This window comes from Canis lupus, chromosome 9 (genome assembly GCF_003254725.2).
Source record: "Canis lupus dingo isolate Sandy chromosome 9, ASM325472v2, whole genome shotgun sequence".
Lineage (NCBI taxonomy): Eukaryota > Metazoa > Chordata > Mammalia > Carnivora > Canidae > Canis > Canis lupus.
Window position 1 is genome coordinate 27900383 of NC_064251.1, and position 14778 is coordinate 27915160.

General features: G+C 43.9%; 1 protein-coding gene and 1 long non-coding RNA gene across 7 annotated transcripts in view; one reads left to right on the forward strand and one right to left on the reverse strand.

Annotated features, from left to right (window-relative positions):
* Window positions 1–407: 407 nt before the first annotated feature.
* Window positions 408–4765, reverse strand: TOB1 (transducer of ERBB2, 1). 2 transcript variants are annotated; one of them, XM_025439693.3, is made up of 2 exons: window positions 4747–4765; window positions 408–1688 (listed from the first exon to the last, which is right to left on the reverse strand). In XM_025439693.3, the coding sequence occupies exon 2, from the start codon at window positions 1543–1545 to the stop codon at window positions 508–510; it is 1038 nt and encodes a 345-aa protein (XP_025295478.1). In that variant the 5' UTR covers window positions 1546–1688; window positions 4747–4765; the 3' UTR covers window positions 408–507. The 2 variants fall into 2 exon arrangements, with proteins under 2 accessions (XP_025295478.1, XP_025295479.1); XM_025439694.3 differs by lacking the exon at window positions 4747–4765 and adding an exon at window positions 3551–3826.
* LOC112655006 (uncharacterized) overlaps window positions 4553–14778 on the forward strand; it is a 30881-nt gene continuing 20655 nt past the window's right edge. For all 5 annotated transcript variants that reach the window (XR_003133499.3, XR_007412903.1, XR_007412904.1 and 2 more), the window contains exon 1: window positions 4553–4742. This is a non-coding gene — a long non-coding RNA (uncharacterized LOC112655006). The remainder of the gene's footprint in view (window positions 4743–14778) is intronic.

Consider the following 14778-nt stretch of genomic DNA (forward strand, 5'->3'; position numbering starts at 1 on the left):
TGTACACAATTTTGAGAATAGTTGATGTCTTTAAGATGGATATTTTACAATTTCAGTAAAAAAAATACATGAAGCTGCTGCTGTCACAGGTCACTGTAGTAAAAAGATATAAATGCAATACCGTGTCGTAGAAACAATATATATATCCTCTGATATTTTACAAACTTTGTACTAAATTAAATTATACAATTAGAAAAGACCAATAAACCCACTTATTAGTGCCAATTTTTTATAAAAAAAAAATCAGCCATGTCCTTGCTATATCTTAAATACTGTAAGAGGCCATATCTGAGAGTATACTTTAAAATATACAGTCAGTATAAAATAACTTTGTGCTTGGTTGGCAAATGAAAAATGATGCAGGTTTTATTTTTGTAACCAAGCTTGAATGTATCCTTACTATAAGCTTTAAAAAAAAAAAAAAAAATCTCAAGGAGGTAAAAAAAAAAAAAAAAATCCCCCTTGGGCCCGTGCATTTTAACTTGTACATTTTTTTTTTTTCTTTTTTTAGTTAGCCATAACAGGCTGGAATTGCTGGTTAGAATACTGCATGTTATTTAAGCTAAAATTCAAGCCATCTACAAAAGACTTCTCGTTGAGGCCTCCATAGGCCGCAAACACATCAAAGGCATTACTGTACTGGAGAGGACTGAGGTTAAGGGGGCTGTCACCTGGGAACATTCCATTGGTACTACTACCTTGACCCTGCATATTAGGAAAAATAAATTCCTTGGCATTAGGAGAAAGAGCAGAGGCTTTCTGCTGTTGCTGCTGCTGCGGTGGTGGCGGTGGTGGTGGTGGCTGGGATGGCTGCTGCTGCTGCTGCGGCTGCTGCTGGCTACCCAGGCCAAGCCCGTACAGAGAGTGCATTGAGGAAGAGATGGCTTTCTGCTTCAAGAGGTCATTCACATTCAAGCCGAGGTTGATAGGAGAAGTACGTGCAACCTTGTTGCTGCGGCCACTATTCTTCATTTTGGTAGAGCCGAACTTGGTGGCAGCAAAAGTGGCAGTGGTAAAGGTTAAAGGCTGAGTGGACCGGGGCATGAAGGTAGGGCTTACAGCAGCAGAGTGACCAAAGGGAGGCGACGGAGAGCTGGACACGGATGAGGCTGGGTCACTTATGGGCATAAAAACCTGGGCCTCTGGGTTAAAGCTGTTTTTGATCTCTTTATCCAACTCACATCCATTTTCATTATTATCATCCACATAAAGCACCTTCACTGGTCCCTTTTCACCAATTTGGTAGGAAACCTCAAACGGGTCGATCCAAACACTAAGATCCTGTGGCAGATTGCCACGAACATCATCAATGTCCAAACCACTCTCTTTGGATGCTTGTTCAATCACTGGGTCCACTTTCTCCCCTATGTGTATACATCTAAACCCTGATCCTTTGTATGGCTTTTCAGGATACCAGTGCCCTTCATATTTCTTCTTAAGAAGTCTTTCAAGCTCTTCACCAAAAATGTTGACACGTCTCCTGGGAAGCTTATTGTACAAATATGAAATAATAAAATTTAGTGCTACTTGGATTTCAAGCTGCATAGCTGCTATGCCACAAAGTGAGATTTGTGTTTCAACTCCCCCCCAACACACACACACAGTGTTCAGTTTGTGGCAGAGAAACAAATTTTCATTCAAAGTGCTGGTACTTTGTAGATTATCCTTCACCTTGAGTGGTCTTGCTCCTTAAAGAAAAACAAAACAAAACAAAAACAAACATGTCCAAATAAGATAAATCTAAGTCCCACAGCCCTTTCTTACCCCCGGAGTAATTTTACTTTTGAAAAAGTCTAATAGGCTAGAAAGTCAGAAAAATATAATCAGCACAAAATAAAGGAATATACAATAGAAAATTGTTTATTAAAGTTCAAAATCTCATGGGACAACTTAGGATTTACAGTTAAAACAGTATTTTTAACCCTATTATTCACTTTTTTCCCCTGAATACAGCTCATATATATATATATATATATGTATATATGTATATATGTGTATATGTATAAATGTGTGTGTGTATATATGTATATATAAAATCTCCCCCATATGTAGTGTATTTCCTCCCTCAATTCTCACAAGAATATTTATTGGAAACTCTACTCTGCACAACCATCCACCCACCTCCACACACATATATACCAGTTTTAGAAAGTGATCATATTCCTATTCACTAATTTAGAAATGAATTCTGTATTTCAGTTCATTCTGGATATATGCTGCCTAAATCTGCTGTATGGTTAAACATTCAGACATTTGAGAAGTTAGGAAAATTATTTTAATTTCCAAAGTACGTGAAGCTAAAATTAAAAATACTAAATGAACTGCCGTCCTAGTGAACAATAATTATGAACCAAACTATCCTGTATCACGGCCGTCTTAAATATGCTAAGGGCACACAACGTAAAAATCGAGCTTCTCTGTTTTTCCTTTCCAATGTGCGTTTTTCTAAATCTGAAAATACCTCTTTAACAGCAAGTATAACAAAAGCAACAATTAATTTCAAAACTCTATTGATTATTCTCTTTAAAGGGCAGGGTTTCTGAGTTTATTCTGATTTTCAAAACCACCTCCCTCCTTCGCGATAAGAGAACAGCCGGAGAGGCTTGTACGATAAGGTCGACCTTTAAACGTTTGCTGGATCAGCACTGGGTGGGGATAAGAAAAGATCAAGGGCAAACAGAAGATATTTGCGAAAGGGATCTATTTGTACACTGAGGTTGATTTAAAAGGACATTTTAAAAAATCAAGTTGGTGTCAATCCATCTGTTCCATTTTCCATTATTTGTGGTGACAAAGGGAAAAAAGGATCTCCGGCTGCCCCCAAACTACACTTTAAAGCCCAAAGCCCGAGTGCCGGCCAAGGCAGCTGATTAAGCCAAATTGCTTGACGCTGCAGCCGAGAGAAATTCAGGCTCCGCGAAAGGTAGTTTAAAGCAACGCCTTAAGCAGGAGTGTGAAGAATTACATAAACAGCCAGTTGGGTCTCATTAGATTTCTGCTCACAGCTCTCGGAGCCCGAGCGCTGGAGCAGCAGCAGCGAGAGGAGGAGGAGGAGGAGGAGAGGAGGAGGAGCAGGGGGGGAGGAGGAGGAGGAGAGTACAAGTCTCCTCCGAAAACGAGGAGGAGGAGGAGGAGGAGGAAGGCCACGAGAAATGGCAAAGCAACCACTCGGGCCAGGCGCCGGGCAGGTCGGGGCGCCGGCCGCTCCGGGTCAGCCGCTCCCCTCCCCCCGCCGTAACCTGACCCGCCGCCCGCCGCCCGCCCCCCGCCCCCCGCCCGAGGCCCCGGGGACCCGGCCAGAGCCCGGCAGCAGCGGCTCCCCGCACCCCTTGGGGCCCCGCGGAGCCCACCGCGCCCCCGGAGCTCGCCGATCGTCCCGGCGCCCCAACCCCGCCCCCCCCACCCCCGGGCGCCGGCCGGCCCCGCCTCCAGGTCCCGCCGCGCCGGGGCCCCTCCGAGCCGCTCCCCTCCGCGCTCCGGCCGCCGCGCCGCGGTCCCCGAGGGCCCGGGGCTCGACGCCGCTGCAGCCCCGCCGCCCCTCGATACTTACGGGCTGCGTCCACCACAGAGCCGGCCGCCGGGCGGGGGAGCAGGGGCGGCAGGGCGGGGGCTCGGAGGGCGGCGGAGCCCAGCAGGCTGGAGGCTACGCGGCGCCGCCGGGCGGACGACGGGGGCCTGGGCGCGGGCCTCGGGAGCTCGGCGCTGCGGCTCGGGGTGGCGGGGCCGGTCGGGCGAGCGCGCTCCCTTCTCCACACAGCCCGGTGGCCTGGCCCAGCGTCCCGTAGTGCGCCCGCTCCGCGCCGGGCCAGAGCTTCGCTCCTTCTGCCGCGGCGCGCGCCCCGCCTCTCGTTTTATGGGCTCCTCCCCGCCCCCACCCCCTCCCGTAGGGGTGCGCGCGCGCCCGCCTCGCGTCACACAGCTCGGGGCCGCGTAACCATTCCCCGCCCTCCCGCCCCTCACCCCAGACCCTCGGCGGCGGCTCCGCCCCTGCCCTGCCCCTCGACGCCATTGGCCGAGTCCCGCCTGCCCATGTCCTGCCGGGCGGCGGAGGGACCCGGGGGACGAGGCCACACCCCTCCGGCTCCACGACGGCCAATGAGCCGACGTCCTGGGGCCGCCGGGGGCGGGACTAAGAGGAAGCTGGGAAAGGGATTGGGGGAGAGAAGTGCCAGTGAGGGCGACGGTGGTGGGTGGGGCGGCTGACGCCGGGTCCCGGCGAAGCGCCTCGGAGAGAGGGGGGAGGGGAGCCAGGCAGGTGGCGGAGCGGCGGCGAAGAGCGGGGAGAGCCCGAGGCCTCGAGAGGGAGGGGACAGTTTACCAAAAAATGCCCTACGCGAGTGGCACTGTGGCCCGGGAAATTCCCCCCCGTGGACGCGCCGCCACATCGGCCTCCGGTGCACGCAGGAGAGCCTCAGAGAAAGGGCGAACTGAGCCGGGGACTCGTGCAGCCGGTTCATTGAATATTAATCACCTCGGGGGCCTAGGCCAACTGCCACCCGGGGAGTGGCAGCAGCAGAACCCGAAGCCGCCGTGCCGGGCAGGGGGTGGGGGTGGGGTGGGGGTGGGGGAGACACAGCACCTGGCCGCACCTCCGCCCAGGTGACAGTTTAACTGCCTCCGCATCCCTCCTCCGACCTCCCCGTGCGACCCGGCAGCCACTTGGACGCGGGGGTGGCTGGAGACCGCAGGAAGAATCCCATTTTATCCCAAACATCCCGGCCCAGGCCTCCGTGCCAAACTGCGTACGTATCTCAGGGTCTCTGTGCCTGCGCGTGTTTTCCAGTGGTACTTTAACATCAAGACCCATACACGCGGCGCCTTCCTGTAATGCGCGTTTAAGATCCTCTTCGGTTGAAAGAACGGGCGGGGAAAGAGAGCGACTCCCGGGGGGCGGGGAAGCGCCCCTTTCCACAACCTGCCGCCGAGAGCTCCACGGAGTTCCAGGGGGAGTGGAGGCCGGCGTCCCTCTCGGCTAAAAATATTACTCACAGGTAGCAACGAGGCCTGATTGGCCGCGCTTCTCCCCTAGCGGCGAGGCGATTGGCTGCCTGGTATCCAGGAGACCGACGTCAAACTGGCACCGGGAAGAGGAGAGAGCGAGTCGGAGCCGAGGGGAGCTGGGAGGGGGAGAAAGAGGAGCGATGAATGAAGCGCCCCGCGCTGGCCTTCTCTCCCCTTTCCTCTGCGCTCAAGAAGTGCTTCCTGGAAAAACACCAGCTGGGGCTCCGCCTTCCTCTTAAAACGGTGGGGCCTGCGCTCTCAACCTGCTATAAGGAAGTTAAAGCGCGGCTCTCCGCGGGGAGGGGTGTCCGCGGAGCCGGCGGTGTAGACCAGCTGTACTCCTTGGGCGCACACCCGCTTGACTGTTAGGCCTAGAGGCTCTGCGCTTTATGGATGCAAAATCCGGTTGTGGCCTATTCTTCTCCACCCTGACTCTCCTGCCCTCGTGCCTCCACCCCCTGTTCCCCTTTAGAGGGAACCGAATTGATTAAAAAAAAAAAAAAAAAAAAAAGGCTATTGCTAAAGTCCCCAGTGTGTGTGGGAGGGAAAGGGAAGACAGGTTTGTAGAATGGGTTGAGGGTGGGACTGGTCATTGTATGGATTCCTAAAATTCAGGCGGCGTGTTTTAAGAACATCCAAGTTTTATTCTGATTTTTTTTTTTGTCTTTGGATTTTTCTGTAACAAGGGAAAGTGGGATATGATGGTGAAAGTGTTGGAAGTGCTTTATTTTATGGAAACATTTTAAATGAAATGTTTCTCTGCATCAAAATAGTCCATGTGTTTTCTACTTTTTGCTCGGTTGTATCTTTTGTTTCCTATAATGAACATTCGTTCCATTCGTTATAAAAAAAAAAGTGAGTTATTTTTAATTTTTTAATTAGTTGAGCACAGAAATTACAAGAAGCAAGATAGTATATTTTGGGAATGGAGTATCAAGAGAAACACTTCATCTTTCACGTGCTCCAGAGCATAATTTCTCTTACCATTAGGCAAATAATACTGTACCAAACATCCAGAATTGCAGGACCATGTGTTGGGCCATGTGTCTTGATTTGTAATTTGGAAAATATATCACTATAATTAGAGGAGCATATTAGGCTTGGCTGACATTAAAATGTCTAACCAAAGATAGATGAATTGCCATGTTGTCAACCTTATCTATACTTTTCAAGAATTCTCAAAGAGAAGGCACAAATTCTCTTTTTTGCATGTACCCAATCTATAATCCCAGCCTTAAAATTCAAGAGCAGTCATCCAATAGGTTCTGATTAATTATCAATGGCAGTAAGTAGAATTTTTAAATAAAAAATTTAGATGTCAAAAATGTATGAGTTTTTGGAACTCAGTCGAAGGATATGAGAACGTTTCAAAGCAAATATAAACACACACACACACATTAAGGCCCCACAGCATACTGGGCAAAGTACTGAAGTGCAGGTATTGGCAGATCTGATTTTACCCATTTCTATGAACCTTCAGTTCTCTCACCTATAAAGAGGGTTGGATACATAATCTCTAAACATCTCTTTCAATTTAAAAATTCCACGTTTAAAACCCAATGCCCCTAAAGTAAATTACAATGTAGTTCTTTTTTAAAAAACAGTTTACAGGGCAGCCCGGGTGGCTCAGTGGTTTAATGTGGCCTTCAGCCCAGGGCATGATCCTGGAGACCCAGGATCAAGTCCCACATCAGGCTCCCTGCATGGAGCCTGCTTCTCCCTCTGCCTCTCTCTCTCTATGTGTCTCTCATGAATAGATAAATAAAATCTTTAAAAAAAATATATATATATATATAGTTTACAAGTAAAAGGAAAACCAGATTCATAGCCTTCCAAGTCACAGGTATAAAATTTCCTTTATACAAGTTTTACACTTTAAATGCCCTCCCCACCCCTCCATCACTTATTACCACTTAACATTTACTTTGGAATTACACAGGGGAGTGAACTGCTAAATGATTATTTTGATTTATGGAGGGAAAAAAAAAGCATTTGATATGAGGCTCCAGGTGGTTATCACAACAATAGATATTCCTGCCTGTGGACAAGTAATAGTCACTGAAAATCACAGCATTTGCCTTTCCCCACTTTGCATTCCACATGACTCCTGGAGCAGTGCCTCACACTGAAGGTAACTATTGTTTGGTAAACAAATATGTTCTAATATCATTATGAAACACAATTCTTGAAAGTGCTGTGAATTATTATCTCATTCACACATATAAACGCATATATACTCCCACCTTGATTTCTGAGAGACATGTCCTAAACCTTCAAATTCTCATTGTTTCTTTGTAAACTGAGGATTACAGGAAAGTTACCATCACCTGATGTGTACTTATTATGGCTTGTTTAGCTTCTAGAGAATCAACTTTGTGTCTTGAAAGTTAGCATACGAGCATAATATTTTTATCCTTATTGTCGTTCATTTCTTTCTTTTTTTTTTTTTTTAATTTTTATTTACTCACGATAGTCACAGAGAGAGAGAGAGAGAGAGGCAGAGACACAGGCAGAGGGAGAAGCAGGCTCCATGCACCGGGAGCCTGATGTGGGATTCGATCCCGGATCTCCAGGATCGCGCCCTGGGCCAAAGGCAGGCGCCAAACCGCTGCGCCACCCAGGGATCCCTGTCGTTCATTTCTTGTGGACAGTCATGCAATATGAACCATGCACATTTTTAAATTGTTGGTGAGGAACAATTATAAAATAATCACCAAGTTATTAAAAACCAAGTAAACCAATTCTTTCCTAAACATTTTTCACAGGAAGTCACACATTTATGACTGAAGAAACCTCATTGTGGTTTCCTGTGGCTTTTCATATGGGTTAGTGGAGGAGAGCCATTCATTCTCTAAAAGAGATGGGAACACAGACAGTTGTAATTGAAAGATAACTAGATAACACTGAACATACTCATTTATCTTTGGGACAAGCAATTCCACTGAAGGAATTGGTCCAGTAGGAAAATATGTCCTTATAACTTGCTTACTCCCTATTATCTTGATGAGCAAAAATCCAAACCAAATCTTTGCATTTCTTTCCATTAGCAAAGGCTAAGGATTTTGGTCTCAGCCAGAGATTATACTTGCAGATTCTGGGTGTTGATACAGTGTTCACAACATTCTACACACAAAGAACATTAATTGATTAACATTTATTAATAATATTAGAATGCTTTAAATATATGAATTCCAGATTTCACCTGTTGTATACCATGTTACAAAAAATGGTAAGTGTTCTATTATAATGATACATAAATTTAAAGCATAGATTGTTTTACAGCTCTACTTACTCAAATAGAATTACATACATAAAATTTAGTTTATAAAATAGATACATGGTCCAACAATATATATGATGGTTTCTAAGAAAGCTTTACTCTTCTTATCAAAGGAACGTATGCCAGTTACTATTGCCACATAACAAACTATCCAAAACTTAGCAACATAAAACATCTATTTTATTATGTTCTGAGATCCTGTAGATCAGAAATTCAGACAGAGTACAGGAGACAGATGGCCTTTCTATGCCACACAACATCTGGAGCTTCAGCTGGGAAGACTCAAACACTCAAGAATCATCTGGAGCAGATTTGTCTAATAGAACTTTCTCCAATGATAGAAACATCTATATTGTCCAATATGATAGCCACTAGTCACCTGTGGCTCTTGTACACTTGAAATGTAGCCAGAGGGGATCCCTGGGTGGCACAGCGGTTTGGCGCCTGCCTTTGGCCCAGGGCGTGATCCTGGAGACCCGGGATCAAATCCCACATCAGGCTCCCGGTGCATGGAGCCTGCTTCTCCCTCTGCCTGTGTCTCTGCCTCTCTCTCTCTCTCTCTCTCTCTCTGTGACTATCATAAATAAATAAAAATTAAAAAAAAAAAAAAAAAAAGAAATGTAGCCAGAGTGATTGAGGAACTAATGTTTTCATTTACTTTTAATTAAATGTGAATTGAAATAACCATAGATGGCCAGCGGCTCCTGAATGGAACAGTGTGAATCTGGAGGCTTCTTCACTTATCTCTCTAGCATCTGGGCTGGGATGACCCAAAGGCTGGACTCCGTTAGCACTGTCAGTTGGAGCATCTTACACATGGCCTCTGAACTCTCCTTGTGGCTTGGGCTTCTCATAGCATGGTAGCTGGTTCTGAGAGGAAGCATCCCAAGAAGGAGTTTCTGAAGATCAAACATTCTAAGAGAGGCACATGGAAGGTGTATGGCTTTTTACTGATCGAGCCTTGTAAGTCACAAAGCACCACTTCTCCCATATCCATTGGTTGAAGTAATCATAAGTCTGTCTAGAGTCAAGAGGAAAGCATAGAGACTGACCCACCTCTAAAGGGAGTAATGTCAATGAATTTGGGATCCTTTCTAAAAATCACCACTGGGAAACTTCCACCTTTTTTTCTGCCTTAACATAAATCTGATGGCAGGAGCTGCAGCAGCCCTTTTATCACCATGAAGAGGATGCAAGATAATCACAGAGATAAAGGCTCTGATCAAAGCTTGTGACTATCTCTAGTCTACTTTTTTTTTTTTAAGATTTTATTTATTCATGAGAGACACAGAGAGAAAGAGAGGCAGAGACACAGGCAGAGGGAGAAACAGGCTCCATGCAGGGAGCCCGATGCAGGACTCCATCCCAGGTCTCCAGGATCATGCCCTGGGCTGAAGGCAGTGCTAAACCGCTGAGCCACCAGACTGCCCTCTAGTCTACTTCTTAAGCCAACATGAAACCCTCCATGACTTTTAGCTGAACATGTTCTCATCAAAAACACTAACTTAACAGCTTTTAAGGAAACGTGAACTTGATTCTTTAAAAAAATAAAATTTTATCTAGTCTGAATATTAGGGTTTCTTTCTCTATAAAACCTTGAGGGGTGCTTGGGTGGCTCATTTGGTTAAACATCCATCTTTTGATCTCAGCTCAGGTTTTGATCTCAGGGTCATGGTTCAAGCCTCATATTGGGCTCCATGGTGGCTGTGGAACCTACTTAAACACCTGGAAATGCTCTTTGTAGAAAATTTGGAAAACGAAACGAAGAAGAAAATAGCAATCACCCTTATCTCACCATGTGGTGATAACCACTGTAAGCATCCTGCTCTGATTCTTTCTGAATGAGTTTCTACTACATGTGCAGATTTGTATCCTGCAGGGCACTCAGTATTATGTGGTTTCTATTTTCCCCTGACACTAAGCATTGTCATAATTATCATTTTTAAGGACTGCATTCTCGGATTTAGAATAATTTGATCATTGCTCAGCATGATTAACAATGTATCTGTATAAAAACAATCATATTTAACAAACATAAAAAATATTTTTAAATTTATTGCTTAAGTATAGTTGACATACAATGTCATATTGGTTCCAGGTGTACAACATGTGTGTGTATATATATATATATATATATATACACACACACACACACTTTACTCAATGTTCATCATGGTAAGTGTATTCACCATCTGTCACCATACAATGTTATTACATCATTGACTATATTGCCCTTGCTATACTTTTCATCCTCTGATTTATTTATTTTATAACTAGATGTTTGTACCTCTTAATCCCCTTCACCACTTCACTCACTCCTTCCCTCTGGCAACCACCAGTTTGTTCTCTGTATTATGGAGTCTGCTTGGTTTGTTTGTTCATTTGCTTTGTTTTTTAGATTCCACGTAGAAGTGAAATCATATGGTGTTTGTCTTTCTCTGATTTATTTCACTTAGCCTAATACCCTCTAAGTTGATTCATGTTGTCACTAATGGCAAGATTTCGTTCTTTTTTGTGACTGAGTCATATTGTGTGTGTGTGTGTGTGTGTGTGCCAAATCTACTTTTTCATTCATCAATGCACACATTTTATATATAAATCTTTAACTACATCCCTGATTATTTCTTTGGGATTGTTCCATAAGTGTATTTACTGGGTCAAAGCAAAGGGATCTTTTTTAAGGGTCTTAGTACATAATGAAAATCCACTTTCTGGAAAGATTGTGCTATTTTACACTCCCAGTGTATATAATTATGTCTGTCTCACCACATATTGACCAATAAGATTTTTTTTAAATTCTTGGCTATTTGATAAATAAGATGGTATCTCTTTGTTGTTTTAATTTACATTTCCTTGATCTTACGTAGGATGAACATGTTTTCACATATTTCTCAGCTCTATATTACTCTTTCAGTGAATTTTCTAGCAATACCTTTTCTCCACATTTCTATGAGAGATCTTTGTATGTTTCTTTTTAATTCATTTGAGCATCTTGCATACTGTATGCCAAAATATTGCTGAACATGACTCTTTTTATAAGATTTTATTTATTTATTTGAGAGAGAGTATGAAAGAATACAAGCAGGGGGTAGGGGCAGAGGGAGAGGGAGAAGCAGACCCCCTACTGCTGATGACCCCCTAGCCCCTGATGAGGGGCTCGATCCCAGAACCCTGAGATCATGACCTGAGCTGAAGGCAGATGCTTAACTGACTGAGCCATAGGTGCCCTCCTGAATATGATTCTGATCTTATTTTTTAAAAAAGATTTTATTTATTCATGAGAGAGACAGAGAGAGAGAGGCAGAGAGAGATAAGCAGGCTCTATGCAGGGAGCCCAATGTGGGACTCAATCCTGGGACCCCAGGATCATTCCCTGGGCCGAAGGCAGGCGCTCAACCCCTGAGCCACCCAGGCATCCCATGATTCTGACCTTAAATTTTATTTTCAAACTTGCCCAAATGTTATGTTTTATTTTATATTTATTTTTTATTTTAATCGCTTGGTGCTCATCACAACAAGTGCACTCCTTCATCCTCATCACCTATTTTCCCCATCCTCCCACCTACCTCCCCTCTGGTAACCATCAGTTTGTTCTCTAGAGTTCCATCTATTTTTATCCCACATTTAATCCATTTTGAATTTATTTTTGTGTATGGTGAAAGAAAGTGGTCCAGTTTCATTCTTCTGCATGTTGTTGTCTGGTTTTCCCAACACCATTTTTTGAAGAGACTGTCCTTTTTTCCATCAGATATTCTTTTCTGTTTTGTTGAAGATTAAGTGACCATATAATTGTGGGTTTATTTCTGGATTTTCTATTCTGTTCCATTGATCTGTGTGCCAGTACCATACTGTTTTGATAACTACAGCTCTGTAATGTAACTTGAAGTTTGGAATTGTGATGCCTCCAGCACTGCTTTTCTTTCTCAAGATTGCTTCTGCTATTTGGGGTCTTTTGTGGCCCCATACAAATTTTAAGATCATTTGTTCTAGCTCTGTGATAAATGCTGGTGATATTTTGATAGGGATTGCAATGAATGTGTGGATTACTTTAGGTAGTATAGACATTTTAACAATATTTATTCTTGCAATCCATAGCATAGAATGGAATTTCATCAGTGTTTTATAGTTTTCAGAGGGTCTTCTACCTGTTTGTGGAAACTTGATTTCTTATGTATTGTTTAACTTTTTAGCATTTGGTCTGATTCAAAGGTTATCATTTTTAAAGATTTTATTTATTTATTCATGAAAGACACTCACAGAGAGAGGCAGAGACATAGGCAGAGGGAGAAGCAGGCTCCATGCAGGGAGCCCGATGTGGGATTGATCCTGGGACTCCAGGATCATGCCCTGGGCTGAAGGCGGATGCTCAACCGCTGAGCCACCCAGGTATCCCATCAATGCTTTTAAAAAAACAAAACAGTTCTAGTGATATTTACTCAATTTTCTTTATCCTTGATCTTTCTGCCACACATCACACTGTTTACTTGAAATACTTCCATTTGATTTTGTGCATTCATGTGCTGATATAGGATGTACCAGCATGGCTCCCACTTCTTATTGTCTCAGCTGTAGTTGAGCAGAGTAGAAAAATTAGGAACTTGAAATGACAGAGTGTTTAAGTCCTTCTCTGCTGGGTGTGAGCTGAGTATTGCTACACTGAGTCTCAGCCTTTGTGTAATGAATAGAAGCAATAACTCCCTCTGACCTGTGTGAGGATCTAATGAGATCATGCCTATGAAATTGCTTGGTGGACTGTAAACCCCTACGTAGATATTAACATTGTCTTCCTTCCTCCCTCCCTTCCACTTCCTCCCCTTCCTCCTCCCTTCCCCACCTCTCCCCTCCTCTTCTCCTCTTTTTCCTCCTCCTTTGCTTCTTCTATCCAATGGAAATTTGATTCAGTTCAAGTAAGAAAGTATGTGAAATTGGCTGTAAACTGTAAGTGGGTATCGTGGACACTCTCTTCTCTCATATACAGTATCCCCAACTCTGTCACTTCCATCTTCAAAATATTTCTCAGAACCTCAAACCTTGGTGTTTTAGATTGTTACTTAATTCTTAGGTTATCTTCCTTTCCATGGGTTTATGTCCCACTCCTATGTTGGATTGATTCCAAGCTTTTTTATGTCTTTGCACATGAGCTCTGTAGAGACTTACAGCCTATCAATATTGACTGATTGATGGCTTTGCTCCATAGTTGTCTGATCTAATGAAAGAACATAGACTATTTGAGAAAGGGGAAGGGTATTGATACTCTGGAGAAGAGGCTGGATAGGCAGAAGCCAGATTACTGAGGGCCTTGTGTTTGGATATTGGGAATTTTGCCTTTAACAGATGAGAAGATATTAAGTGATTTTTCAGTAGGGAAATGACTTTGTTGGAATTTGGTTTGGAACATATTTTATTTAACTCTGGACCCCAGAGCCTAGGATAGCACTCGGTATGCAGGAATTGCCATCAATCTGTGTTCAGTTGCTTTTATCACTAAACAGAATATTCTTCAATTGTTTGATTATTCTGAAGATGAGATACTTTGTCTTTTAGGGAGGAAGTAGATCACGTCTGCAGACCTACCAGTATTTCTACCCATCTTGGTACAAAAGAAAAAGGATCAATTCTGTGGCAGGGTTTAAGCCAAAAACTTTTGGTTTCTGGAAAACCTAAAAACTTTCTGTGGGAAAATTCTGGCTGGGGCAGAAGATTGGTTTCTTCTACCTCAACCTTTTCTGTCGTGCTGAGTATTTGTTGCTACTTTAGACAACCCCTCCTGGGTTTTGTTTGAGCATCCACCCCTCTCCCATTCTCCATTCATCCCTCTCCTTTGGGTATTAACTTCTAGGCTGGAGACAACTAGAACATGGCATTCTCCTGGCCATTGTGATGGGTTCAGGGATGGTCACTGACCTAATTAGGCCAATCAGAGTCAATAACTCTCAACTGTGTTTGAGATGTTGGGAATAAAGACTGTTTTCCCATGAAATGTGAACCTGGAAAAATCCATTGTTGAGGCTTCTGGGGCCATCTTAGTACCATCAGGAGAGAGATTGCTGCAAATTCAGCTAACATAGGCAAAACATGGAGAAAAAATAAGTACCTGAGGGTGCCTGGGTGACTCAGTTGGTTAAGCGTCTGCCTTTGGCTCAGGTCATGATCCCAGGGTCCTGGGATTGAGTCCTGCATCAGGCTCCCTGCTCTAAAGGGAGCCTGCCTCTCTCTCCCAATCTCACTAATAAGTAAATACAATCTTTAATGAAAGAAAGAAAGAAAGAAAGAAGGAAAGAAAGAAAGAAAGAAAAGAAAGAGAGAAAGAGAGAGAGAAAGAAAGAAAGAAAGAAAGAAAGAAAGAAAGAAAGAAAGAAAGAACCTGATAAAACCTTTAAGCCCCTACATCACCTCTACCTGGACTTTATGCTACAAGATGTCCCAAAAGAGAAGAGCCTGAGCAAAGGGCTTTGTGCTACCACTTTAACAGACAGTGAAATCCTAGGGAGCAGGAG

Bases quoted from the DNA above. Each gene is read 5' to 3' on its own strand.
- TOB1 (XM_025439693.3), bottom strand. From the start codon at position 1,545: ATGCAGCTTGAAATCCAAGTAGCACTAAATTTTATTATTTCATATTTG.